This window comes from Orcinus orca, chromosome 7 (genome assembly GCF_937001465.1).
Source record: "Orcinus orca chromosome 7, mOrcOrc1.1, whole genome shotgun sequence".
Taxonomy (NCBI): domain Eukaryota; kingdom Metazoa; phylum Chordata; class Mammalia; order Artiodactyla; family Delphinidae; genus Orcinus; species Orcinus orca.
In genome coordinates, this window is record NC_064565.1 from 107832063 (window position 1) to 107854437 (window position 22375).

The 22375-nt window shown below is 39.9% G+C and overlaps 1 protein-coding gene across 3 annotated transcripts in view; it reads left to right on the forward strand.

Moving 5' to 3' along the window:
• Nucleotides 1–22375, forward strand: part of NYAP2 (neuronal tyrosine-phosphorylated phosphoinositide-3-kinase adaptor 2) — a 265204-nt gene that overhangs the window by 105872 nt on the left and 136957 nt on the right. For all 3 annotated transcript variants that reach the window (XM_049711903.1, XM_004262636.3, XM_049711904.1), the window contains one exon: nt 6335–6636. In XM_049711903.1, the coding sequence (XP_049567860.1) occupies nt 6335–6636 (302 nt within the window). The remainder of the gene's footprint in view (nt 1–6334; nt 6637–22375) is intronic.

Sequence of the window (22375 nt, forward strand, 5' to 3'; positions counted from 1 at the left end):
ATTCACCCCATTTACTTTATGATTGAATAATCCCTTACCCTAATAAGAGATAAAGACATCTTCTTGAAAAATCAACAGAAATTTTCCAGGGGCTTCAGAACTTTGCAAAGGTAAAAATATACTGGATTATGCATCAGTGTCAGAGATGGAGTTTTGAGCTTAGCTTCACAGAACTGTTACCAAAAAAAAAAAAAAATTCCAAGCAAGCAGCAAACTCCTAGGTAACAACACTGTTTGTATCCCAACTTCCTAGATATCCTTGAAAGAGGGTACACATATGAACCGGGATTCTGGTTTTTCTTTTCCAGTGGTTCCCAGGAATATTCTACTATGAGATATTGGCATATTTGCTTCAAAATGACACAGAGAAGCAGTGCCTCTGTCACTTTTAGAGTTGACATCTCACCTTAGCAGCTCACCCTTCTCAGGGGTTGCGTTTTCATCTCTGAAAGGAAGCATTTCTCAGAAGAAGACATAAAACATTAATGTTGATGGATTTTCAAGAAGACAGCAAGACAAGTAACAATCTCTATTGAATAGCATTGTCGAAGCAGCTCTGAAGTTCTTGTTTTGTACCTTTCTTTGTCAGTCCCGATCAACGGGTACTTTAAAAAAAATCAAAGCAAGTACTGAAGAAAGTTAAGAACATGGAGACTATGTTTGCCTACATTATCTTGAGTTAAATGTAAGATTTTGTTTTGACTTTGTGCACAGTTTTTTGAGGTTACATGGTACCATATGCCACTTTTTTTTAGAGATATGGCCTTACATTGCACATTATGATCCCATAAACAGAATTCAGGAGGACAGGATTTAAAAGTAGGAATTGTAAAGCTAAAATTATTGACTGCATATGATATGTCAGATGCCATGCTAAATGCCTCATATGTAGCATTTCAGGTAAACTTGATAACAATTCCATGAGGCTAATACTACTATTTATCTCTTAAGGAAATGGTCTTTGGGATCAGCAGCTAAAGTAGAGGTGCTAAATGGTGGAGATGAGGATAGAAACCACAACTCAGTGATTCCAGAGCACAAATGTCCAGGTCTGTTCATAAGCCAATAACTTTTTTGGAGAAGTTTACAAATATTTTATCAATTACTTCTAGGAAAACAACTTACTTTGATTTAAGTAGTACTTTATTTTTTTTTAATTTTATAATAGACAAACAAACCAACAGACAACTACGTCTTGCAACATTACCTTCATTGTGTGAGAAAAAGTGTACTTCTTTAAATTCAGGGTTATGAAACTTATTTTTATTTTTATAACATGAGATGTGTCAGGCTTAATCTATCTTGAGCACTAGAGTCTTACTGCAAAAAGACTCTGCTTTCTTCAGCCCACGTAATTTTCACTTCAAGCCAACTATTCCTATAGTGGAGTTAGTTCCTACTTTCCCAACCAGCATTTAAATACTCAGTCTGAAGCAAGAGACTGTCCTATTTTCACAGGCATTTCTTATTTCTGGGGTCTCACTTTTGTTATTAGACTTTCTCTTTCTTGCTTCTTTGGTTTCTGAATGTCATAGATTGTATGATCGTTCCCAAGAATGTTTGTTCATGACCTCCAGAAAGCAGATACCAAGATAGATGAAATTTAGAGGGAGAGATTTATTGAGGAGAATGCCTGGGATAAGGAGGGAGCAGGAATAGGCAGAAAAAGCCTCAGACCACAACGTAGCATGACACCTGTGGAAGGAGAAGGGGAAGGAAAAATAATTAGATAGGAAGAGCTTCAGACCATGGTGTAGCTATGGGCAAGTCTCAGCCAGCCCAACAGGGAAACTCAGACACAAGCACTCCCACACTGGGCAGAAATAGCCAGGTCCCATACCTCATATGCTCAGCTGTTAGCTAGGAGCTTTCCATGGGCAGAGTGGCCTTGACCTAAATGCTGCATCCGATTTGAAGACTCTATGGCTGGTGGCTGTCAGCTAAGTGCTGTCCTTAGAGAAGTTTCATGGCTGCCGCGATTCACCCCTTATGCTCAGCAGATGCTCTTCTGCAGGTTTGGGGACCAGCTCTTTCATGGATCCTGTTGGATGCTTCATGAGGGAAAACTTACGAGGGGACAGTTGGTGTGAGAAGCTATAGCTCCTCTCACTGCAGTTCATATGGGGGTTGCAATTGATATGCATTACCTCCCTCCTCCCACACTTATTCTAAATTCACCTCACTCTCAACTAACACCTCTGCTGGTCTCAGTGGCTTGCCTGGTGGTGAGACTAATTTAACGAGAGGTTGGAACATCTGGTCAACAAAACCTTCTCGGGCCAGGTTGCTGCAGGTGACCTTTCAAACTCACAGCTGGGCAAGGGAGTAACCAGAGGGGTCCCATACATTTTTCTCTCTGAACCATCTTGTAACAGCAGCTCCGCTTCCTCCTATTGATCAGGGTCCATGATCTCTTCCACAATGGAGACCTGTCTTCTTGTCTGCTGGCCACTATACAAAGGGAGCTCAAATTACTTAGGAGGCAGCTACAGCCTTGTTGTTCAATGGGACCCTTACTGTATCTTCGAGAAAGAGTATGCCCGCTTTGGAGACCAAGACTTCTAACTAGGTAGAGACCAGAATTATGGGGGCAAGAAGCACAAAACCCCTCAATGTGTCACTAGTTGTCAGCTACCTTCATTCCTAATGTCCAGTTCCCTCTTGAAGGGAGATCTCAGAGGCATATGCTACAAGTGCTGCACCTGTATTTGGTCCCCTACCTGGAAGAGGATTATGCATCCCCACATATTGTCACGTAACTTGCAGTGATTTCCTGTTGGAAGAGAATCTATCCCCACTCCGTTGACATCAAACTTGGCCATAAGACTGGTTTTAGCCAATGGAATGTGAGTTCCACATTACATGCCCCATCTGAGCAGAAGCTTTAAGAGACACTGTGTGGTTCCATGAGTGCTTTTCTCTCTCTGCCATGAGAACATATCTCAGCAGGGGCTAGATCCGAGAATGAAAAAGGCATGTGGAATACAGCCACAGCTGATGCACAGCTGACCCAAAGAATACAAGCAAGAAGTAAACCTGTGTTGTTAAAAATAACTAAGAATAGGGGATTATTTGTTACTTCAGGGTAAGCTAACAAGATCTGACTAATACATTGTACCTTGTCTTATCTGTGATATTTTGCCTGGTCTCTGGTAAGTCTCCTTTGTCCCACTTTCTGATAACTCTGTTTCCCTGGCTGTTTCTAACTAACAGATGTCAGCTCATTAATGTCTCTAACTATTGTTCTTAATGTTTCTGGGGGTTTCTGGATTGACTACATCAAAAACATCTGGATAGGGGCTTCCCTGGTGGCGCAGAGGTTGAGAGTCCGCCTGCCGATGCAGGGGACACGGGTTCGTGCCCCGGTCCGGGAAGATCCCACATGCCGCGGAGCGGCTGGGCCCGTGAGCCATGCCGCTGAGCCTGCGCGTCCGGAGCCTGTGCTCCGCAAAGGGAGAGGCCACAACAGTGAGAGACCCGCGTACCGCAAAAAAAACCCAAAAAAAAAAACAGCTGGATATAGTTTTTTAAGAAACTCATTAGTTACAGAGCATGGCTAACTGGGAACAGAGATCCTGATTCAACAAATATGATTAGGTATTTGTCCTTAATATGGGTCTGGGAATTTTTAAAATCTCCACATGGTGCTATCCTAAATTCAGGAATTAGTTGTATGCTGTGTTTCATAATATTCAATTTCCTTTAGATTAATCATCTTTACTGGTCTCTTGAACCTAGGTGTACCATAGCCTTTATTGCTTACCCTCAGCCTTGGATAACGGCCTTTCTATCCAACTTACCATAGCCCCACATCTTCATCCTGCATTCACAGCCTGGTCAAATTGAATTTGTACCTGAGACCTGCCATTGTTTAAAGCATACACTGAATTTCTCTTTGGAAAAAGTGTTTGTGTGTGGTGTGTGTGTGTGTGTGTCTATGTGTGTACACATTACATATATGAACAAAAGGATAAAGAGTTACAGGAAATTGTTTTATGCTGAAAAAATGTAATTTTGAAGCAGCAGAGCTAATTATCTGTCTGGGAAAATGTGTAGGCCCTATTTAGGTCAAAAGTAACAGAGAAATTGCTGATACAATTATTCCTCATAACTCTCATAAATGCCTATGTGCATTAATACATGCATAAATCCCCTCACGTGGATATGTTACTGGGAATGACTGTCTAAATAATCCTCAAAGCACCTTTTATTCAGTAATATGGCAGCAGAAATAAGGAAAAGACATGCAAAATGATTGAGGCAAATTTAGATGAGATCAAATATTTCATCTTCTGTGAGAAAGATTGTCACAGTCATCACAAATCAATGACAAATCTTCCCATTCCATCACACCCTGATCTCACCTCCACCACACCATTCTGCCTTAAATTCTTACTGATTTTTCACAAACCATTCCATCTGAATTTATTCTAGTTTAATTTTTTGTTGATGTTCTTGAAGAAAGCGCAGAACGTGAAATAGGTGAAAACACTACACGGATTTAGGATACTGACTACTACGATGTGAAAACTTCCACTTAGACATTTGCTTGATTTCATTCATGCTTCTAGGTATCCAGTGCTCCAGTTAGTGCACTGATATTTCTTCATTTTGCTTTGCAAAGATAGTATATCTAGTACCTGAATATCGACTCATAATACTCAGAAAAAAAATGAAATAAATATAAAAAGAAAACATTTGTGGTTGAATAGCAAGTTGTGATCAGAATTAAATACCAGAATCAGAGTCACATATTCTTGTTGAATCCTTTCTGGCTCTATTCACAAGGGTCATATAATTGTCATAACTCCTTCAGCGAAGGGAGAAAAACAAATATTTACCATGATTTTTCCCACTGGAATGTAAAATGTATGACAAACATTAGAGTCATGAAAGATACAATAAAGAGCCAGCTAAAATTAAGATTTAAAAAAGGCCCCAAAAAATTTATATCTGGAAAGGTAGATTCAACAGGCTTCCAAAATTCATATACTCAAAGACACTTTTTTACTTCATACATGTCTAAGAAAATCAACCCAATATTTCTAACAATAATTCTTTTTGTTTCCTTTACTGGTGAATGAGCAAAAATGGGGAAAACTCTAGAAAAACCTCTCTTCAAAATTCATATTGACATTCATTTCCTTTTTCTTCATAGAGTCACCATTACTTAATAGAATAGAAAGGTGCCCAACAGTCATTTCCTATATGATTAACTGAGCTTCAAGCTGAGAGAGTTTTCTTATATATTTTAAAATTTCTGTTCAAACTTTCCAATGTAAAACTTAAAAACCTTACATTTGGAAACCTTGCATACTCTGAATAGGACTATCCTAGGATCGGATGAGATTTTAACTCTGGATACATCTCTTTATTAGATGCTGCTATTTGATTCTGTGAGACTAATCTATTAGTAGAACTAAGTTACTAGTGTAACCAAAGGATTCTGGAAACCCGAGAGAGATTAACAATTATTCTGTTGATTTAAGCAAGTATTTTCCCCTTCCTTCCTTCCTTCCTTCCTTCCTCCCTCCCTCCCTCCTTCCCTTCCTTCCTTTACCTCCTCTTCACTTCCTATCTCTCTCTCCCCACTTGTACTGGTAACAGAACCCCTTTTGTTGTTGTTGTTGTTTTGTTTTTCCCTCTATATTAACTAGGTAAAAGTAAAAAAAAAAAAAGATCTTGATGAAGTGGAGAAGAGTTTCAAATGCTGCCCCCTTGACCTCAGTCATGTGTCAAAAGTCTATGACATATATACACTACTATATATGAAATAGATAACTAATAAGAACCTACTGTATAGCACAGGGAACTCTACTTAATACTCTGTAATGGCTTATATGGGAAATGAATCTAAAAAAGCATGGGTATATGTATATGGATAACTGATTCACTTTGCTGTACACCTGAAACTAACACAACATTGTAGATCAACTATACTCCAATAAAAATTAAAAAAAAAAAAGGCAGTCTACAAGTCATTGTCACAAGGAATTCTTTTTCCCTTTTTAAGCCACAGACAAGATTTACCTGAAAGTAGAGAAAAGCAATTGAAGATGAAATGTGCTACGTGGTAGCTTTTTTTTTTTTTTCTTTAGAATACTATTTTGAGAGTATGTGGATACTAGGATACCAGAATTTCTGATTATGATTAAATTGTATTTGCTTTACTGTCATATTGAATGCAAAAGCATAGAATATTTTCATGTTATTGGAAACGTTTCTTCACCAGTGTCAAGTTAAAATGTGAACTATCAACAGTTATAGATATGCTTGTGCCCATGATATTGCACATCCTGGCTCACTTGGCGCGGGTTTCGTCTTTCTTTTACAGCATAGGTGGAGAAGTAGGGCGAGGCCACGAAGGAACTTACGTGGGCAAACACTTCCGCATGGGATTCATGACGATGCCCGCTCCTCAGGACAGGCTGCCCCATCCTTGCTCCAGTGGCTTCTCTGTGAGGTCGCAGTCGCTGCACTCGGTCGGGGGCACAGACGATGACAGCAGCTGTAGCTCCCGGAGACAACCACCCCCCAAGCCCAAGAGGGACCCCAGCACCAAGCTGAGCACGTCGTCCGAGACCGTCAACAGCACGGCGGCCAGTAAGAGCGGGAAAGGCCCCGAGCGGAACGAAGGTAAAACGCGCCAGGCCCACTTCACTTAGAAAGAAACTTCAGGCCACGTGTCTGGGTCCGCATACTAACCAGCATCTGCCTTCCTCCCTGGGTCGCCTAGCCCTGTCTCCCTCCCCCTGAGTCTTAGAAAAGAGGAATCCAGGGGGGATGGCTATTTATCTGGGTGTTGTCAAATGACACCCAGAAAAATGTATTTAATTTATAGCATCGGAAAAGGAAAGCAATATATGAGTTTTCCAGCTCCCTTTAAGCTTTGAATCATTAGAAAATTATCTTGCCTAGCAATATGTCTAAAATTTATATTTTCTTGCTTTTATTAGTATTATCTGTATGATTATAGAAGTATCGTGATCATTAGGGAGCTTTGTAATGCAGGAAAATATAAAGAAGAAAAATTGTAATCATCTTTAGAAATGATCATTTTTTAACATTTTGCTGTACTTCCTTCCAGTGAATATGAATTTATGCATGTTTGTGTGTACGTTTGTAGTATACACACACGTGTGCACGTATACATATTAAAGTCTCTACTTCAATCTCTATTCTATTTCTACCTATATTTATATTTTTCCTCAGCCATGAAATACATAAATCAAATATATCTTAGTCTCCTTGATGGTCTATGATTATAAATTAGGTCAGGTTAACACTATATCTCACCAGCTCTTTAGCCTTACTTGAATAAATAAGTTTCAGCTTTCCTGAGTTTTTCCTGAGAGTCCCTTGGTGGGAGAGTAGTTGCAAGTGTGTTTTGATACAGGCGCATTCAGATTTTTGTGTGTCAGTTGTGGAAAATGCTTCAGGGTGTCCAGTGCTGCCAGTGGCCAATTTGAGAGCATGGCTCTATGAGGTCCCAAGGTCTTTCTCTTACCCTGTCTGTCCCTGACATTCTCCCCAGTTGGCTTCCCTGAGCGCCCAGTGTTCCAAGTTTCCCAGTAGCTTGCAGCAGAGAGCAGAAGCCAGGTGGTCCTTTCCTCAACTGGGTAGGTTTCTTTGTCACCTGGGCTCGCCAGTCCCTCACAAAAGCTCCCTCATCTTCTGGTCTAATCCTTCTACCGAAGCTCAAACCTAGTCCATGAGACGAGTGCCCAGGAAGCATGTACCATCTTTTCTAATAGCCTCATCTCTCCTTTCTCCCATATTGGTGTCCAAGTGCCTATTTAGCCAAAAAAAAAAAAAAAAAAAGCTTCAGAGTATATTGAAGAATACAAATAAGTGCCTGGAGATGGAGCGAATCCATGCATTCTATAGGGAAAATCTCCACTTATGCTCAGTTTTTTCCTACTTCACATATATGTGAAAATACATCATGAGTGTGTGTTTGTGAGATTATATGTGTGAATAACATGCGTATATGTATATTTACAAAATCGAAATCCTAGTGTATAGAGTTCTGTGTTTTATATTTTCAGTTATTTTCTTGTGACTATTTTCCATGGCATTCAGTTTGTTGGGAAACACCATTTTTAGGAGGGGCATATACATCATGATACTTTATTTAATCATTATCTCTTTGATGAAGTCTTAGGTTGGTTCCAGTTTGTTTTGCTGTAATGAATATCACTGCAGTGAAGATGGGTGTGTGTCTGTTTGTTTGTGTAACTCTATTGTTCCTCTGATGCCTTGGAACAGATTAGAATTCTGAGCCTTTTTACTCATGAGTTAAGGTCATCAGTATGTCCTTCAACTTGTAACACATTGATGTTTTAGAGACAATTTAGGTGTTTCATTTACTTCTGAATAAACTAAAAGGCTCTAGAGATCTGCCTTCTGTAAATTTTAAATATTGTTCCTAAGTTTCCTCTGCTATTGATATATGGTGCCTTTCATTTCTCTTTATATCCTGTGATCTTGTTTCCAAAAATCACCCCTTTCCTACTTTTACTGCCAGAAAACTGCATAATTATTTACATTAGATTGTTTTCAAAAGCAGTTTACTGGTTTGGAACAGTGGTCTCTGAATGATGAGGGCCTAGAATGATTCAAGAATAAAGAGGAATGAAAGACCCATTGGAAGGGGAGGGGAAAATGAAACAGACAAGGCAAGCAGACAGTAAGGAGTGTGTTATCAGGAGTGTAACGCTCCTGGAAACATTCCTGGAAGCAGTGTAACGTATACACTTCCGAATAGCACCCCCCAGGAAGGGGACCTGGGGCATTCAAAGTAGACACGTGTGGAAAATCATGATTGTCCCACAGAAGAAACATTTGAGTGGTGATTCAATTGTCTTAAGAATAGAACTTATTACCATTCATCTGAGATGCTGTAGGTAGCTAATTCCTGAAGTAGAGAAGCTCATAATTCTTTCAGATCCCTTCACCATCTAAAGATCTAAGCCTCTAAATAGCTAGTTATCAAACAAAAGACAGCAGCTCTGTTATCTTTATTCCTTCTGAGGACAGAAGGGGAGACAGTGAGTAAATTACAGCAGCAGCAAAGACTTATCTCAGACTTGGAAAACTACTTTATGGTCAGTGAGGCTTATTAAACATTAGGTTCAAGTTCAACATCTTTCCTCAGAAGGACCTCTAAGGATGGGTTGAGAAGCCTTCAGCTGTAGTGCTTCTTTGAGGGTGGCCAGTGGACCAGATGGACTATTAAGATTCAGTGCAGAAATGGTCAACTTCTGTGGAAGAGTGATTCTCGATGCAAATTTCACCTTCTCTTCAGAACACTTAATCAAAAGACAATTGCAAAACTGGATATATTCAAATCTCTTCTACCAACTTATGACTTCAGTAACAGGAGAGAATCAGGGCTCAGTTGAGACATGGGAAAAAATTCTTGAGTCCAAATGCATGCATGCATATGTGTGTACTTAAAGCCAAAATTATATAAATATGTAGATTGCTCTTTTATGAATCCTCAATTCTTTATAATTGTGAGTTAACTGGAGTTCATTACGGAACATATGTTTCCTTTACAATTTTTCTAGCTATCAACATTATAACAAAGATGAAAAGTGACTTTTATAAATCTTGGTCTGTCTTTTCTTTTTACATTAAATGTCAGCAAAATCAAAATATTGATTCAGTGGCATTAGAATGATTTCCATGGTAACCAGCTTCTATTTAAGTAGGGGCTTATGACTTCCTTGTGGCTAAAAGTAAAAAAGAACTGGACCTGTAGCAAAACAGCTTTTCAGAGTAGGAAAAAAATAGTTTAGTTATGAATACAACCAAAACTCACATGCCAAGGAAATTATAATTTAGCTTTTAAAAATTGTAATTCTGTCATATTGAAAATATATATTTACTATTCTATTTTAGGATCTTTTATAATAACACCTTTAAAAACATGTACAGTAGAGAAGATAAATTGATCATAAATATGTGATAAATATTTTAATTGCCCTTTGTATTGCTTCAGTGTGATGCCTGCTTAGTTTGAGGAAAGATCAGATGAAATAATGGGAGTTAACTAGAAAGGAGGAGAGGCCTGAGAAGCTGTGTCTTGTGTAGGATACAGAAAAAGCAGGAACCGTGCAAATTCTCATTCTGCGTTCCCATTGCTCAGGTCAACACATATCCCATTTATCAGAAGCATCATCCCTAGAGATGCTCTGTGGTGCAGGCAAAAGAGGCTGTACTTAGAATCTACAGTCCAACATTGACTTTGGGCCAGTGACCTAATGAGACTCTTTCTTTACCTTTAAAATGATTATAAAGCACTGAAAACTGATCATACTGCCTCCCTCACAGGCTTATGACAAGCCAGTGGGCTAATGGCCACAATGGGGCATGATAAAAAGAAATTGCTATACAAATGTAAGTTCATACAATTTTAAATGTGTACCTACTACCTATTAATGGGCTTGAATAACATGAAATTTTAGTTTAGTGTAGCATATATATTAAAAATAAATAGGAGATATAAGGCCTTTATTATGTTGAGGTTGGTTCCCTCTATGCCCACTTTCTGGAGAGTTTTTATCATAAATGGGTGTTGAATATTATCAAAAGCTTTTTCTGCATCTATTGAGATGATCATATGGTTTTTCTTCTTCAATATGTTAATATGGTGTATCACGTTGATTGATTCACGTATATTGAAGAATCCTCGCATCCCTGGGATAAATCCCACTTGATCATGGTGTATGATCCACTTAGTGTGTTGTTGGATTCGGTTTGATAGTATTTTGCTGAGGATTTTTGCGTCTATGTTCATCAGTGATATTGGCCTTTAATTTTCTTTTTTTGTGATATTTTTGTCTAGTTTTGGTATCAGGGTGATAGTGCCCTCATAGAATGAGCTTGGGAGTGTTCTTTCCTCTGCAATTTTTTGGAAGAGTTTCAGAAGGATAGGTGTTAACTCTTCTCTAAATGTTTGATAGAATTTGCCTGTGAAGCCATCTGGTTCTGGACTTCTGTTAGTTGGAAATTTTTAAATCACTGTTTCAATTTCAGTATTTGTGACTAATCTGTTCACATTTTCTATTTCTTCCTGGTTCAGTCTTGAAAGGTTATACCCTTTTAAGAATTTGTCCATTTCTTCTAGGTTGTCCATTTTTTGGACATATAGTTTACAAAACAGGAACAGACTTACAGATATTGAAAACAAATGTATGGTTACCAAAGGGGCAACGATGATAAATCAGGAGTTTGGAATTAACATACACACATTACTATATATAAGATAAATAACCAACAAGAACCTACTGTACGGCACAGGGAACTCTCCTCAATATTCTGTGATAACCTATATGAGAAAAGAATCTGAAAAAGAATGGATATGTGTGTATGTATCACTGAATCTCTTTACTGTACACCTGAAACTAACACAACATTGTAAATCAACTATACTCCAATTAAAATAAATAGGACAGGAAAAGAAATATATTTAGTATAATGAGGAAAACATTTTTATTAAACTTCAAGTACTTCTAACACTTTAGACTCCTTTAAAAAATTTAAGTATTCTTTTTTTTAACTTTTTTAATATATTAGAGTATAGTTGATTAAGGGTATTCTTTTTTTGAAGTATAATTAAGGTATAACATTATATTAGTTTCAGCTGTATAACACGATTCAATATTTGTATATGTTGCATAATGATCACCACAATAAGTCTAGATAACATCCATCACCATACATATCACCTATTTTTTGTGATGAGGACTTTTAAGATCTATTCTCTTAGCTACTTTCAAATATGCAATACAGTATTATTAACTGTATTCACCATGCTGTACATTAAACCCATAGAACTTATTTATTTTATAACTGGAAGTTTGTTCCATTTCACCCATACCTCCCAAACTAAGTATTCTTAACTTTCATTTGTTTTAAGCCATTCTCAACTCTTAATTTATGATAACGCTTCATGATTGTCTTTACAAAACAATGAACTGGGATAGTTCTCCTGGTTTCGGAGCACAGGCTCCGGACGCGCAGGCTCAGTGGCCATGGCTCACGGGCCCAGCCGCTCCACAGCATGTGGGATCTTCCCGGACCGGAGCACGAACCCGTGTCCCCTGCATCAGCAGGTGGACTCTCAACCACTGCGCCACCAGGGAAGCCCCTATCTCCTGGTTCCTGATTTCACCTTCTAGAGATGTTTGGTAGAGTCGTATCTATGAATTAAAAATTGGAATACCTGCAGGAACATTTGGAATCTGACTGTCCTCAAAAACTTGAACTGTGTGGTTGAGCCAGAACCAAAGGAAGGCTAAGTTCATTATAGAATCATTGCCTTTAAAACAAAACCAAACACAAATCCCTCTCTCAAGGTTACCAAACAAAGTAGATTACAGCCTTCAGCAATGTTACTTTTCATGCCGCCATTTATTCTGCCAATGCTTTGAGTGCCTACCTGGTCGTACTGGAGATCCGGTGGTGAACAGAAGTGGTCCTTTCTTTCATGTTACTTGCAACCAATTTTGTTTCCAACTCTCCTGCTCGGCCTGTTTCCCTCTATCCATATCACAAAGCAAGCACTGATGTACAAGAATCTTTTCTAGAAACCAGAAAGTCTGGCATGATAACTACGTGAGCATCCTCCATGTAATTAGTTGTTTAGTTCTGGAAGAAACAGCTTAACACATTTTAATAATGTGGGTTTGTTTTTTTTTCCTACAAAGAATATTTGTTGCTCTTTCGCTGTTCAGTGCTAACAGTTTAAAGGTGCCTGAATCTGATTTTGTACCAATGTACAGCTTCGTAAGCAACCTGTGAGCATTTGAGGAGAGAGGAGGAGAAACAAGTTGATTATGCTTTTTACTATGGGGAATTTACAGGTTTACCAGGTCAGAGTTCCAGTTTGGGAACCTGAATCAGCCCTAGTCAGGGCCAGCCATAAACTTGATTTTGCTTTCTCGATGACTAGCCCAGATTTCTGACCCTTCCAAGTACTCATATAAAAATTTAACACTTCCCTTTATGACTCAGCATGACATATTAGCAAAACATGGGCTTCAGAGGCAAACAGACATATCAGTGCTGCCAACATGTAATACAGTGTCTCTCACAGCCTCATTTTCCTCATATGTACAATGAGAATAGCAATCCTGGTCTTAGGTGGTAGGTGGAATCTTGTCCAAGATATTTATTCAAAATTCCCCATTCCTTGGTATAATTCACCCTGGATATTCCCTGGAACTGACAAACCATCAGTGGCCTGAAGATGGAAGGGGCCATGTGGCACGGAACGTGGGCACTCTCTAACAGCCGAGAGTAGTCTCTGGCTAAAAGCCAGCAAGGAAACAGGGACTTCAGTTCTATAACTACAAGGATCTGAATTCTGCCAACAAGAATGGGCTTAGAAGTGAATTTTCTTCCAGAACCTCCAGACGAGGACCTAGACTGGCTGCCACCTTGACTTCAGCCTGAGCAGAGAACCCGGCCTTCTGGGTTCTGGCCATGCCAAGACTTCTGATCTATAGAACTGTGAGCTAATAGAGTGGTATTGATTTTTAAGCTGCTCCATTTAGGATAACTTGTTACACAGCAATGGAAGAGTAATCCATTTTACCAATCTGGAGGCAAAAAAAGTGGGGCAAAATCCATTAGCAAAGCACATAGCTGAGAGCCTGAAGAATAGCAGATTCTCAGCACCCTTGCTGCCCTTCCTCTCGGCACTGGGCTGTATTTTCGGATAGCAGAGGGTAGTTAAGACAGTGCTGGTAGCGTTCCAGATTTCCCGGACCAGACCTTGAAAGTAAATGAGATGATAGAAGCTCAGAAAATGCTGACATATTCGGCCTCTCGAGTATCTGCTTAGCTCTTTCTGCATTTGTTTGGATCTTGTCTTGAGAGGTATGTCCTTTCTCGCCAACAGTGTTTGTTGTTTCAGAGGGCTCAGCGATGGCTTTTCAGTGGTGTTTTCAATGACCCATTTAAATGACTGCAACTTGCAGGCTTAGTGCCTTTTTTCACATAACAAGTGGCACTTGTACGTCACAGTGTGCTTTCTAGAAGTGTTCAAAGCCCCATTTAGCACCACACTAATAAAACACAAGGGAAGTGGGAACAAGCTCTCAAAATTTCCATCGTTTTGGCATTGGGTAGTGTTCTAGTGTTTTGTTTTATGGGATGAGACATGGGGAATTGTCATCGAAGGCCCACATTCCTGGGTTTCACTTTCCAGGTTGACAGAATCAGAAGCTGCTAGGCTTCCTGGTGTAAAAGCCATCTGTCATACCAGGCTGCTCAGACGGAGACAGAGCTGTGCATCTAGTGTGTGATCTTTTCCTAATGTACCCTGGGACCTATGAATAAAACCGTTTGTAAGTCAAATCATCTTTCTCTTGGTCCTGGCCATGGCTATTGATTCTAGTCCAGAGAACTCCCCTGCCTCTATATGGTCTCACTCAACACCCTTTTAGTAGCAATCTGGATTTGGCCTCATTTGTCTCAGTGTCTTAGATTCATAAGAGAATTTTTATCCATGTTGTTTGGCACAGATGGATTCTTCCGTGAGAAACCAGTAAGCTCAAACTTCCCGAGTGTCTGTTGTGATCAGGGCATTAACTGTGAAGGTATTCTGTTGCTGTACAAGTTGACACACATTTTCTGGCTTAAAATAATACACCTAGATTATTTCACAGTCTCTGAGAGTCAGGAATCTTCTCAAGGTCTCCCAGGGCTGCAGTCCAGGTGCCAGCTGGGGTTGGAGTCTTGTCTGAGGCTCAGGGTCCTTTCTTGCTCATGTGGGTATTGGCAGAATTTATTTCCTTGTGGTTGTAGAACACATGACATCTTACTTCTTCAAGGACAGAAGGAGAAAGTGTCTCTCTCCCTTTGATTCTCTCCCTTCAGGGAAGGCCTACATGTTCTCTTAAAGATCTAACCCAGGATAACCTCCCTTCTCATAAAAGCAGAGTCAACTGATTAGGAACCTTAATTACAGTAGGAAAATCCTTTCACCTTTTTCCATATACTGTTACTCAGTCATGGGAATAAGATACCATCATATTCACAGTGCTGCGTGCACTCAAGGAGAGGGAATCATACAGGGTATAGGAGTCTTGTGGACCAGCCTAGAATTCTGCCCACTTGGGGTGATATAAAGGAAAATATGCATATATCGCTTTCCCAGGAACTATCTAACTGTCTAGTTAGATACTTAAGAAGTCAACTAGTGGAAAGTTAATTAGCAATGCGAAAAGCAAACTATAATTCAGTGGAATAATGTAAATACCACAAGACATCTAAATAATTGGTAAATAAAAAGGGCAAAATATAACTCCCTTCCCCATTTCTCTCTTTGTCTTTCCTTTTATCCAAATAAAAGAAGTCATCCCTGCTGCAAAATGCCTGAATTATTATTTTTGAGTTGAAAGTGAGAAAATCTCATTTCTCTTGGCCTCAGCCTTACCAAAGGCTCATGGAAGTCTTTCTCATGGAAGACATGAGAAACTATACTCCTCAGTCTGGCAGCTCCCAGGCCAAAGGAATTCTGGAGCATAAAGATCTAAGTAAATTATTGACACCAAAATGGTGCAAATATGAAAAATTGTCGTGTGTATAAATGTCAGTGTACTTGATCCTCACTGCCGATTTTCCCAGCTGGTGAGCTCTTTTGTTGACCCAATGGTCTAGCTTGACCCAGCACAGTTACTGTCCCCTAAAACACCTGATGGATGTGGGCTAGATAATGCACAGCATGTTTGATGTGGTGAGGATGCTCCCCAGGGCTTTGGCCTGTTGATTCCTCCAGAACCCCAGTATTGTAGGGATTAGTGGCGGTAATTCATACTAAGTACCTTCCTGTCCTCTGTCTACCTGTTGAGTAGCATTTTGACGACAACATGAGACTATGTGTTCCTAAATTATGCAACTTCTGAATTGCAACAATATCATCAATTTCCAGTTATGGGTAAATAGACATCAGAAAGCATATGTCCTCAAATGAAGAAGAAAGTACTAAATGTAATCCTCATTGCAACTTTCCCCATGGTCCCTGTTTTTGTTGGGCCTCAAACTTGGATAGAGATTTATCTCTTCTGTGCATTTATACTGAAGCATTAGGAAGTAATATAGTAAATTCTTAAATTACTAATTACTAATATTTTGTAAGGAAAATGAAGGAAAGGAGTTGATAGCTGCCTGCCTTTCTTAAATGGTCTCTACCTCCTTTAGCTCTCTTCTCTACAAAACTGTCACCTCTCCTCTGTTTCTCTAGACTTCATTCTGGCCACTGAATCCTGAAGCTGAGAACGTCATCCTTAGAAGGCAATTCAGAGCCTCCTTGCACTTAAATAAGCATGTTCCCTGGGAGTTAAGCCAGCCCTTTCCCTATCTTTCCAACCTCAGTCAGTATCCTTCTGAGGGTATTCCTGATAAAAACATCTTCTCCCATTTGGTTACATAAAGCATTTGATATTTTACCAAACAAGTTAAAATGTAATTTTTGTTTTTAAAATTGGCATAATCTCCTTTATATCTATACTGTCCACTTCATAGATTTAACAGTAATGGGAAGGAGTCTTTCCAGTGGGTGAACTTTCCTCAGGGCATGCTGGAAATTGGATTAGCTCATTTCAGAGGAATCCAACCTTGACTACTAATCTTACCTACTTCTAACCTTGACCCAGTGGCCTCTTCAGCCACTGTCCTGCATGTCTCCTTCCTTGTTCAGCCAGGTTCTAAAAGGCCTTCTGCATGTCCTTGCTCCATGTCCGCAATGCTCATTTGCACCAGATCCTCACTTTATTACCGACTCCATCTTCACTGCGCCACTGAATCCAGTCTTGGTTCCCATCTCAGTGGCTTCCTGCTATGCCCATCCTTTGCTGTTTCTCTTCAGCATTTTAGACTATTGATCGCTCCCATATTTCCTAAATCCTCAATTCCTCTGTTTTTCATGCACGGCTCTCTACTGGTTTTCTTCCTCTGACTACTCTCTAAATCTCTTTGAGGGTATCTCTCTTTTTTTTTTTTTTTTTTCCGGTACGCGGGCCTCTCACTGTTGTGGCCTCTCCCGTTGCGGAGCACAGGCTCCGGACGCGCAGGCTCAGTGGCCATGGCTCACGGGCCCAGCCTCTCCACGGCATGTGGGATCTTCCCGGACCGGGGCACGAACCCGTGTCCCCTGCATCGGCAGGCAGACTCTCAACCACTGCGCCACCAGGGAAGCCCATCTTTGAGGGTATCTCTTGTTCTGCCTGATTCTTAAATGATGATGTCTCCAGACTCTGTCCTTGGCTCTTACCTTCTACTGTATATTTGTTGAATAAGTAAGTGATGAATTCCACACACTCTCTGAATGTCTGACTGCATCTCTGGACCCACATCTGTCTGTAGATGTCACAGACTCTCCAAACTCATCATATCTACATTGACCTAGCAGTTTCCTCGATGTTTCCTATCCTGATACTCAGTTTAGAAAAGCAAGAGCTTTATCAGATTGCTCTCCTGACATCTAATCAGTTATTAAGAGTAGCCAGTTCTGCCCCTCGTACCTCTCCTGTCTGACCCTCTCCATCATTTGCACTCTTGCTCTCCTATCTCAGACCATCATCATTTCTCACCTGGACAACTGCTCGGGCACCTCACGGGTCTCCTTTCCTGCAGTGTCACCTTCTCACATCCATCCTTTTTACTACCTCCAGAGAGGATTTTCTCACATGCATGCCTGATCGTAGCACTATTCAGCTCGTGATTTCATCAGCTCATGGCCTGTTCCTTATTTACCCGATAAAAGCACAACACTTTAGCATAACCTTCATTGTCTGGCCCCTGCCAGTCCCCAGAGCCACATCTCCCGCCATTCATGCCTCTTGTAGCATTCCCAAACTATATAATTTTCTCTGAACAAGGCAAAATTATTCCTGCCTCTGTGCCCTTGTGTGTGAAATCCCGTCTTTCTGGAACGCCTTCTCCAAATTAGTTTCTATGGCAAATTTCCACTCATATATCAAGATACCAGTGTAACTGCTACCTTCTCTGTGACAATGTATATAAGCACATTTTTTTCTGTGTGTACTTTGTGTATAACTCCAGTATATCTATTGTTATATGTTATTCTAAGTATTTGCCTAATTTTTGTATCCTAATGAGTCTAAACACTCCTTAGAAATGTGGACCTTTTCTTATTGTCTTTGCACCTTCAATGCCTACCACAGAGTAGGGCTTAATATTAAGGTAAAGTTGAAGGAGTACATTTTTAATAACATGCTATTTCATAAATGAGTCTTCCAGGAGGCTAATTGATACGAAGAGTCGTTGTACTTTCAAGCATCTTTAACGTAGAAAGAAGTTTAGGCATTTGGAGAGCTTAGAGGAAAAGCACAGTGATTCGTGATCCTCAGGGAGCAAGTTCCTCGGCCATCCGTCTACACTTCAGTCCCAGCTTTGTGTACGATACCGTAACCAGGCTGAGTGAGTTAAAAGATGAGATGGTTCTGCTTGCTCCTAGGTTTGTAAAACCTTATAATATACTTCCTCCATTGTTTTACATTTCTGAATCTTAGTAGGTACACAAATTAATTATGGGCAGTGGCGAAGAATACTGTTGAGAAGCTGTAATATGTTATTGTCACCATGTACCCTTTAGTTTATCTTCATGTTATAAATCAAAAATGTTCTGCCTGTGCCCTTCAGATAAGGTTTAAAAAAATCAAGTTTCTCAAGACGCAATAGAGAACTGAGATTTCTTTCCCTTAAATGACTTCTGGAAGGTGTTTTCATCTTTCCTATCCTTAAATATTTTGGGATTTCCCTTAGCCATTTACGTTATAGTCTTAGAGGCCAGGTATGTTGTTCCAGATTCATTCTGTTTTTCCATTCTGTAGGCATCTATCTTCTGAGCAGTTCTTCACGCTATTGTGAAGCAGAGTACGTAAAGCCATTTTTTTAAGGCAGCGTGACTGCATGTGTGCATAAATCTTGCCTTTAATTGACCTCGACAAAGCACATACTTATGGCAGAACGAGTGCTTTGACTTTATGGCCCTGCGTCTGTACTGAAAGTTTCCATAATATGTATTGCTTTCTACATTTTTTCTTGTTAAGTGGGAGGGTAGTGATTTAAGACAAGCTCTTTTAAATTTTTTTTGCTATTAATGTGTATTAAATTAAGTTGATTATATGGAGCAGAACATGGGAACACATTGCCCTTTGGAAATCTCTGCTTTCTGACAACTCCATCTAATGAGAACAGCTGAAACCTAAGAAGAATAAAAAAAAGCTTAGGAGAGCCAAACTCCTTCTCTCACTAAGGCTTGTGAATTTTATAGCATATCAATTGCAAGGCTTTGTTTTTTTTTTTTTTTTTAAACTTGGTATAAATTTGTTACTAGGAGCAATGAATAAGCCTGGAAAAAGGAAAAGCAAGGACTGTTTTACTGATACTAAGGGGAGAGAAACAAAATTTAAAGAATTTATATATTTCGTATCAAGTCAAAGAGCATCAAAAGGCCTTGATTATAATTAGCCTCGTTTTACTTTCAGTGTTAGTGTGAGAGCCCTGAGGATGTCATTAGTAAACAATTATTTGTTGAGTATGTGCCATGTGCCAGGCGCTATGCTAGGTAATAGAGAAACAGGACAAATATGTTATATTCCCTAAAAAAACTACAACCCAGGGAGGGCCACTGATAATTAAACAGCCAGTCACAGTGAAGTGGGATCAGTTTCCTGGTGGGGGAAGTACGGGGCCCATTGTGTGAGCATAGATCAAGGGCACCTACCCCAACTGGAAGAGTCAGGGATGGATTCTCAGAGGAAGTATCATAAACTGCTGAAAATAAGGGTGCAAGATATTTTAGAAATATTCTGTATGAAAATACTTAAAATGAAAAAGTATATTGCAACTGAATGAGAACGTTCTTCTTCCTCCAGAAAATGTGGCAAAGCAAACTGAGTTACATCCTTGTAGTTCTAAATAACCAAAGTTCTACTCTCCATGTATAATCTTTATTTGGGGACTTCAGATGTTTATTTTATCTTGGAGAATCCTCCGTCTCTGTGAGATGTGAAGGGCTGGGTTATCTTTAAGAGAAAGCTAAGCGTAGACAGAGATGAAATTCAAATTGAGATACTCACTTCACAGAATAAATAGACCTTGCACCCATATGTGAAATAGAAACAGGAGACATGAAAATTAGACCTGTCTTATTTTTATGTATTTCAATTTTATTTCCTTTCTCCTAACTGTGACTAGATAAGTTGGCCATGATTGTTTACATGACATATAAGCTTGGGAGATAAAAGGAAATGTATGCTCTATCTATGTGCCATTAGATCAGAGAAGCCAGAGCCATGTAGATCTGTCCCTTAGCTGGGATGCTTTATCCTATTCCTAACCGAAAATTAGATTTCAGTGGCTGCAGAAATCTTTGTTTTAGCAATGTGTGCACACCAGCTTGACAGTGAATACTGGATTAAATATAAAGTTAATTGCCACATTCAAAAAATAACCAAGTAGGAAGTTGTTGATTTGGTTAAAGTGGTAAAAACGAATTTGAAAGTGTTGAGACAACATTCTTATATGGTTGTAGAGGAAAAGCTATGTCTTTAGGGCTGAACATAGAGTGATGAACAACTTTTGTAATTTGTAGTCTAGGACTAGTGGAAGGATTACCGTCTCTCTCAGTCCGCAAAGGATATGGCAATGCTGACTATAGCCACTGAAAACAAGTTAAATTCCTCCATTATGGGCCAGTATGTTCAGAGAGGCAGCTGCTTGTGATCTGTGAGACTGTTCCTTCAACAAATATTTATTGAGTACCTACTATGTGCCAGGTACTGTTCTGTGAGTTTGAGATACATCTATGAGCAAATTTTTGAAAAAGGCACGTGACCTTTAAAGTGTTTATATTCTAGCAGGAGTAAGCAATTGATAAACATTAGACATAATAAATCCATAAATTGGCTAGTATGTTGGAATGTTATAAGTGCTATGGAAGAAAGAAAAGTCTAGAGCAAGGCAAAGAGATCCAAAAGGCTCAGGCACATTTAAGAAGAGAGGGCAGAAAAGACTTCATTCTGATATTTGAGTTAAGATATTGGATCAGTCTAGATCCAATCAAGAGAGAAAAACCATGCAGTTATTTGAACAGGGAATGTTTACTGTGAAGAATCATTAACTATAACTAAAGTAATGGATCAGGTAGTAAGAAGTCAAGAAGACTGCAAAGACTTGAAGATATTAGGAACAGCCACTGGTCCCAGGGCTGAGAAAGAGTACCTCCCAACCTGCGTGAGATCCATGCCTTGTTGGGAGGCATAGTTGTGGATTATTGGATGGCAGAGGCATCGCTGTGGTGGAACAGTGCTCTTGCTGGAAGTCCATCCTTTGGAACTTTACGAAAAACCACGCTTTAAGGTGCTGCGGAAAACTACTCACAGGATTTTCTCATCAGAGGTGCTCCACTACCTGGGGTTGGGGTTACTGCAGGCAGCTGATTGTTTCTGGGTGCTTCAGGAGCCAAGTGCTCCTGAAGCTGCCTGCTTTGCAGGGCAGGAGTTAGATATGGAAAAGCCACCTGCATTGCAGGAGCTTGGCTAGTAAGCCCTGGAACCAGGAAGTAAAACCCTTTTGTGTTGTAACATCTCTCCAGCATCCTCTACAAACAAAGCTTAACATTGTGCCAGATGGCCCAGGAGAAAATATTTAAAGGTCCCAGATCCCTTGTCACAAACAAGCAAAGAGACTGCATTTGGAAGTGAGAGACACTTAGTTGATAACTCACATGGACAGTGGGGAGGTAAGGATGTGACCTGGGGGGGAATCTTGAGACCTCCACTGTTCCGGGTGGGGAAAACAGTTGCCGCAAAGACCCAAAGGCAGGAGGTGTATAGGAAGGAAGTCAGTTGGGGATGGGGAGCATTGTGGGTAAAAAAGGACAAGACCAGGAAGTGAGGTCAGAAAGGAAAAGAAGGTGAGACCCTGTAGAATCTTCCTTGTAGGCCAGCTTAGGGCATGGCATCCAAGGGAGCCATTGCAGGCGATGGAGCAAAAGAGTGGCAGGGTGTATTTGTAAAGAATCTTTGTGGTGACTGCGGTGAGGATAGACTCATAGGGGGCAGATATAGAATCAGGAAGACCAGGCAGGTGGCTACTGTAGTCATACAGATGAGAGAGGATAAGTGATTAGACCAAGGTAGAAGTGGAATTGGTGAGAAATAGAAAAGTATTCCCTTTTCGGTTGGAACGGTTACTCAAAATCCTACCCCCATTCCTTCCTTACTAGGCCTATAGATATAAATGTAGATATAGATCTGGATGTAGATATAGATACGGATGTAGATATAGATATCTAGATACATTTAGGGTATACTTGTCCTATGTGTGAAAA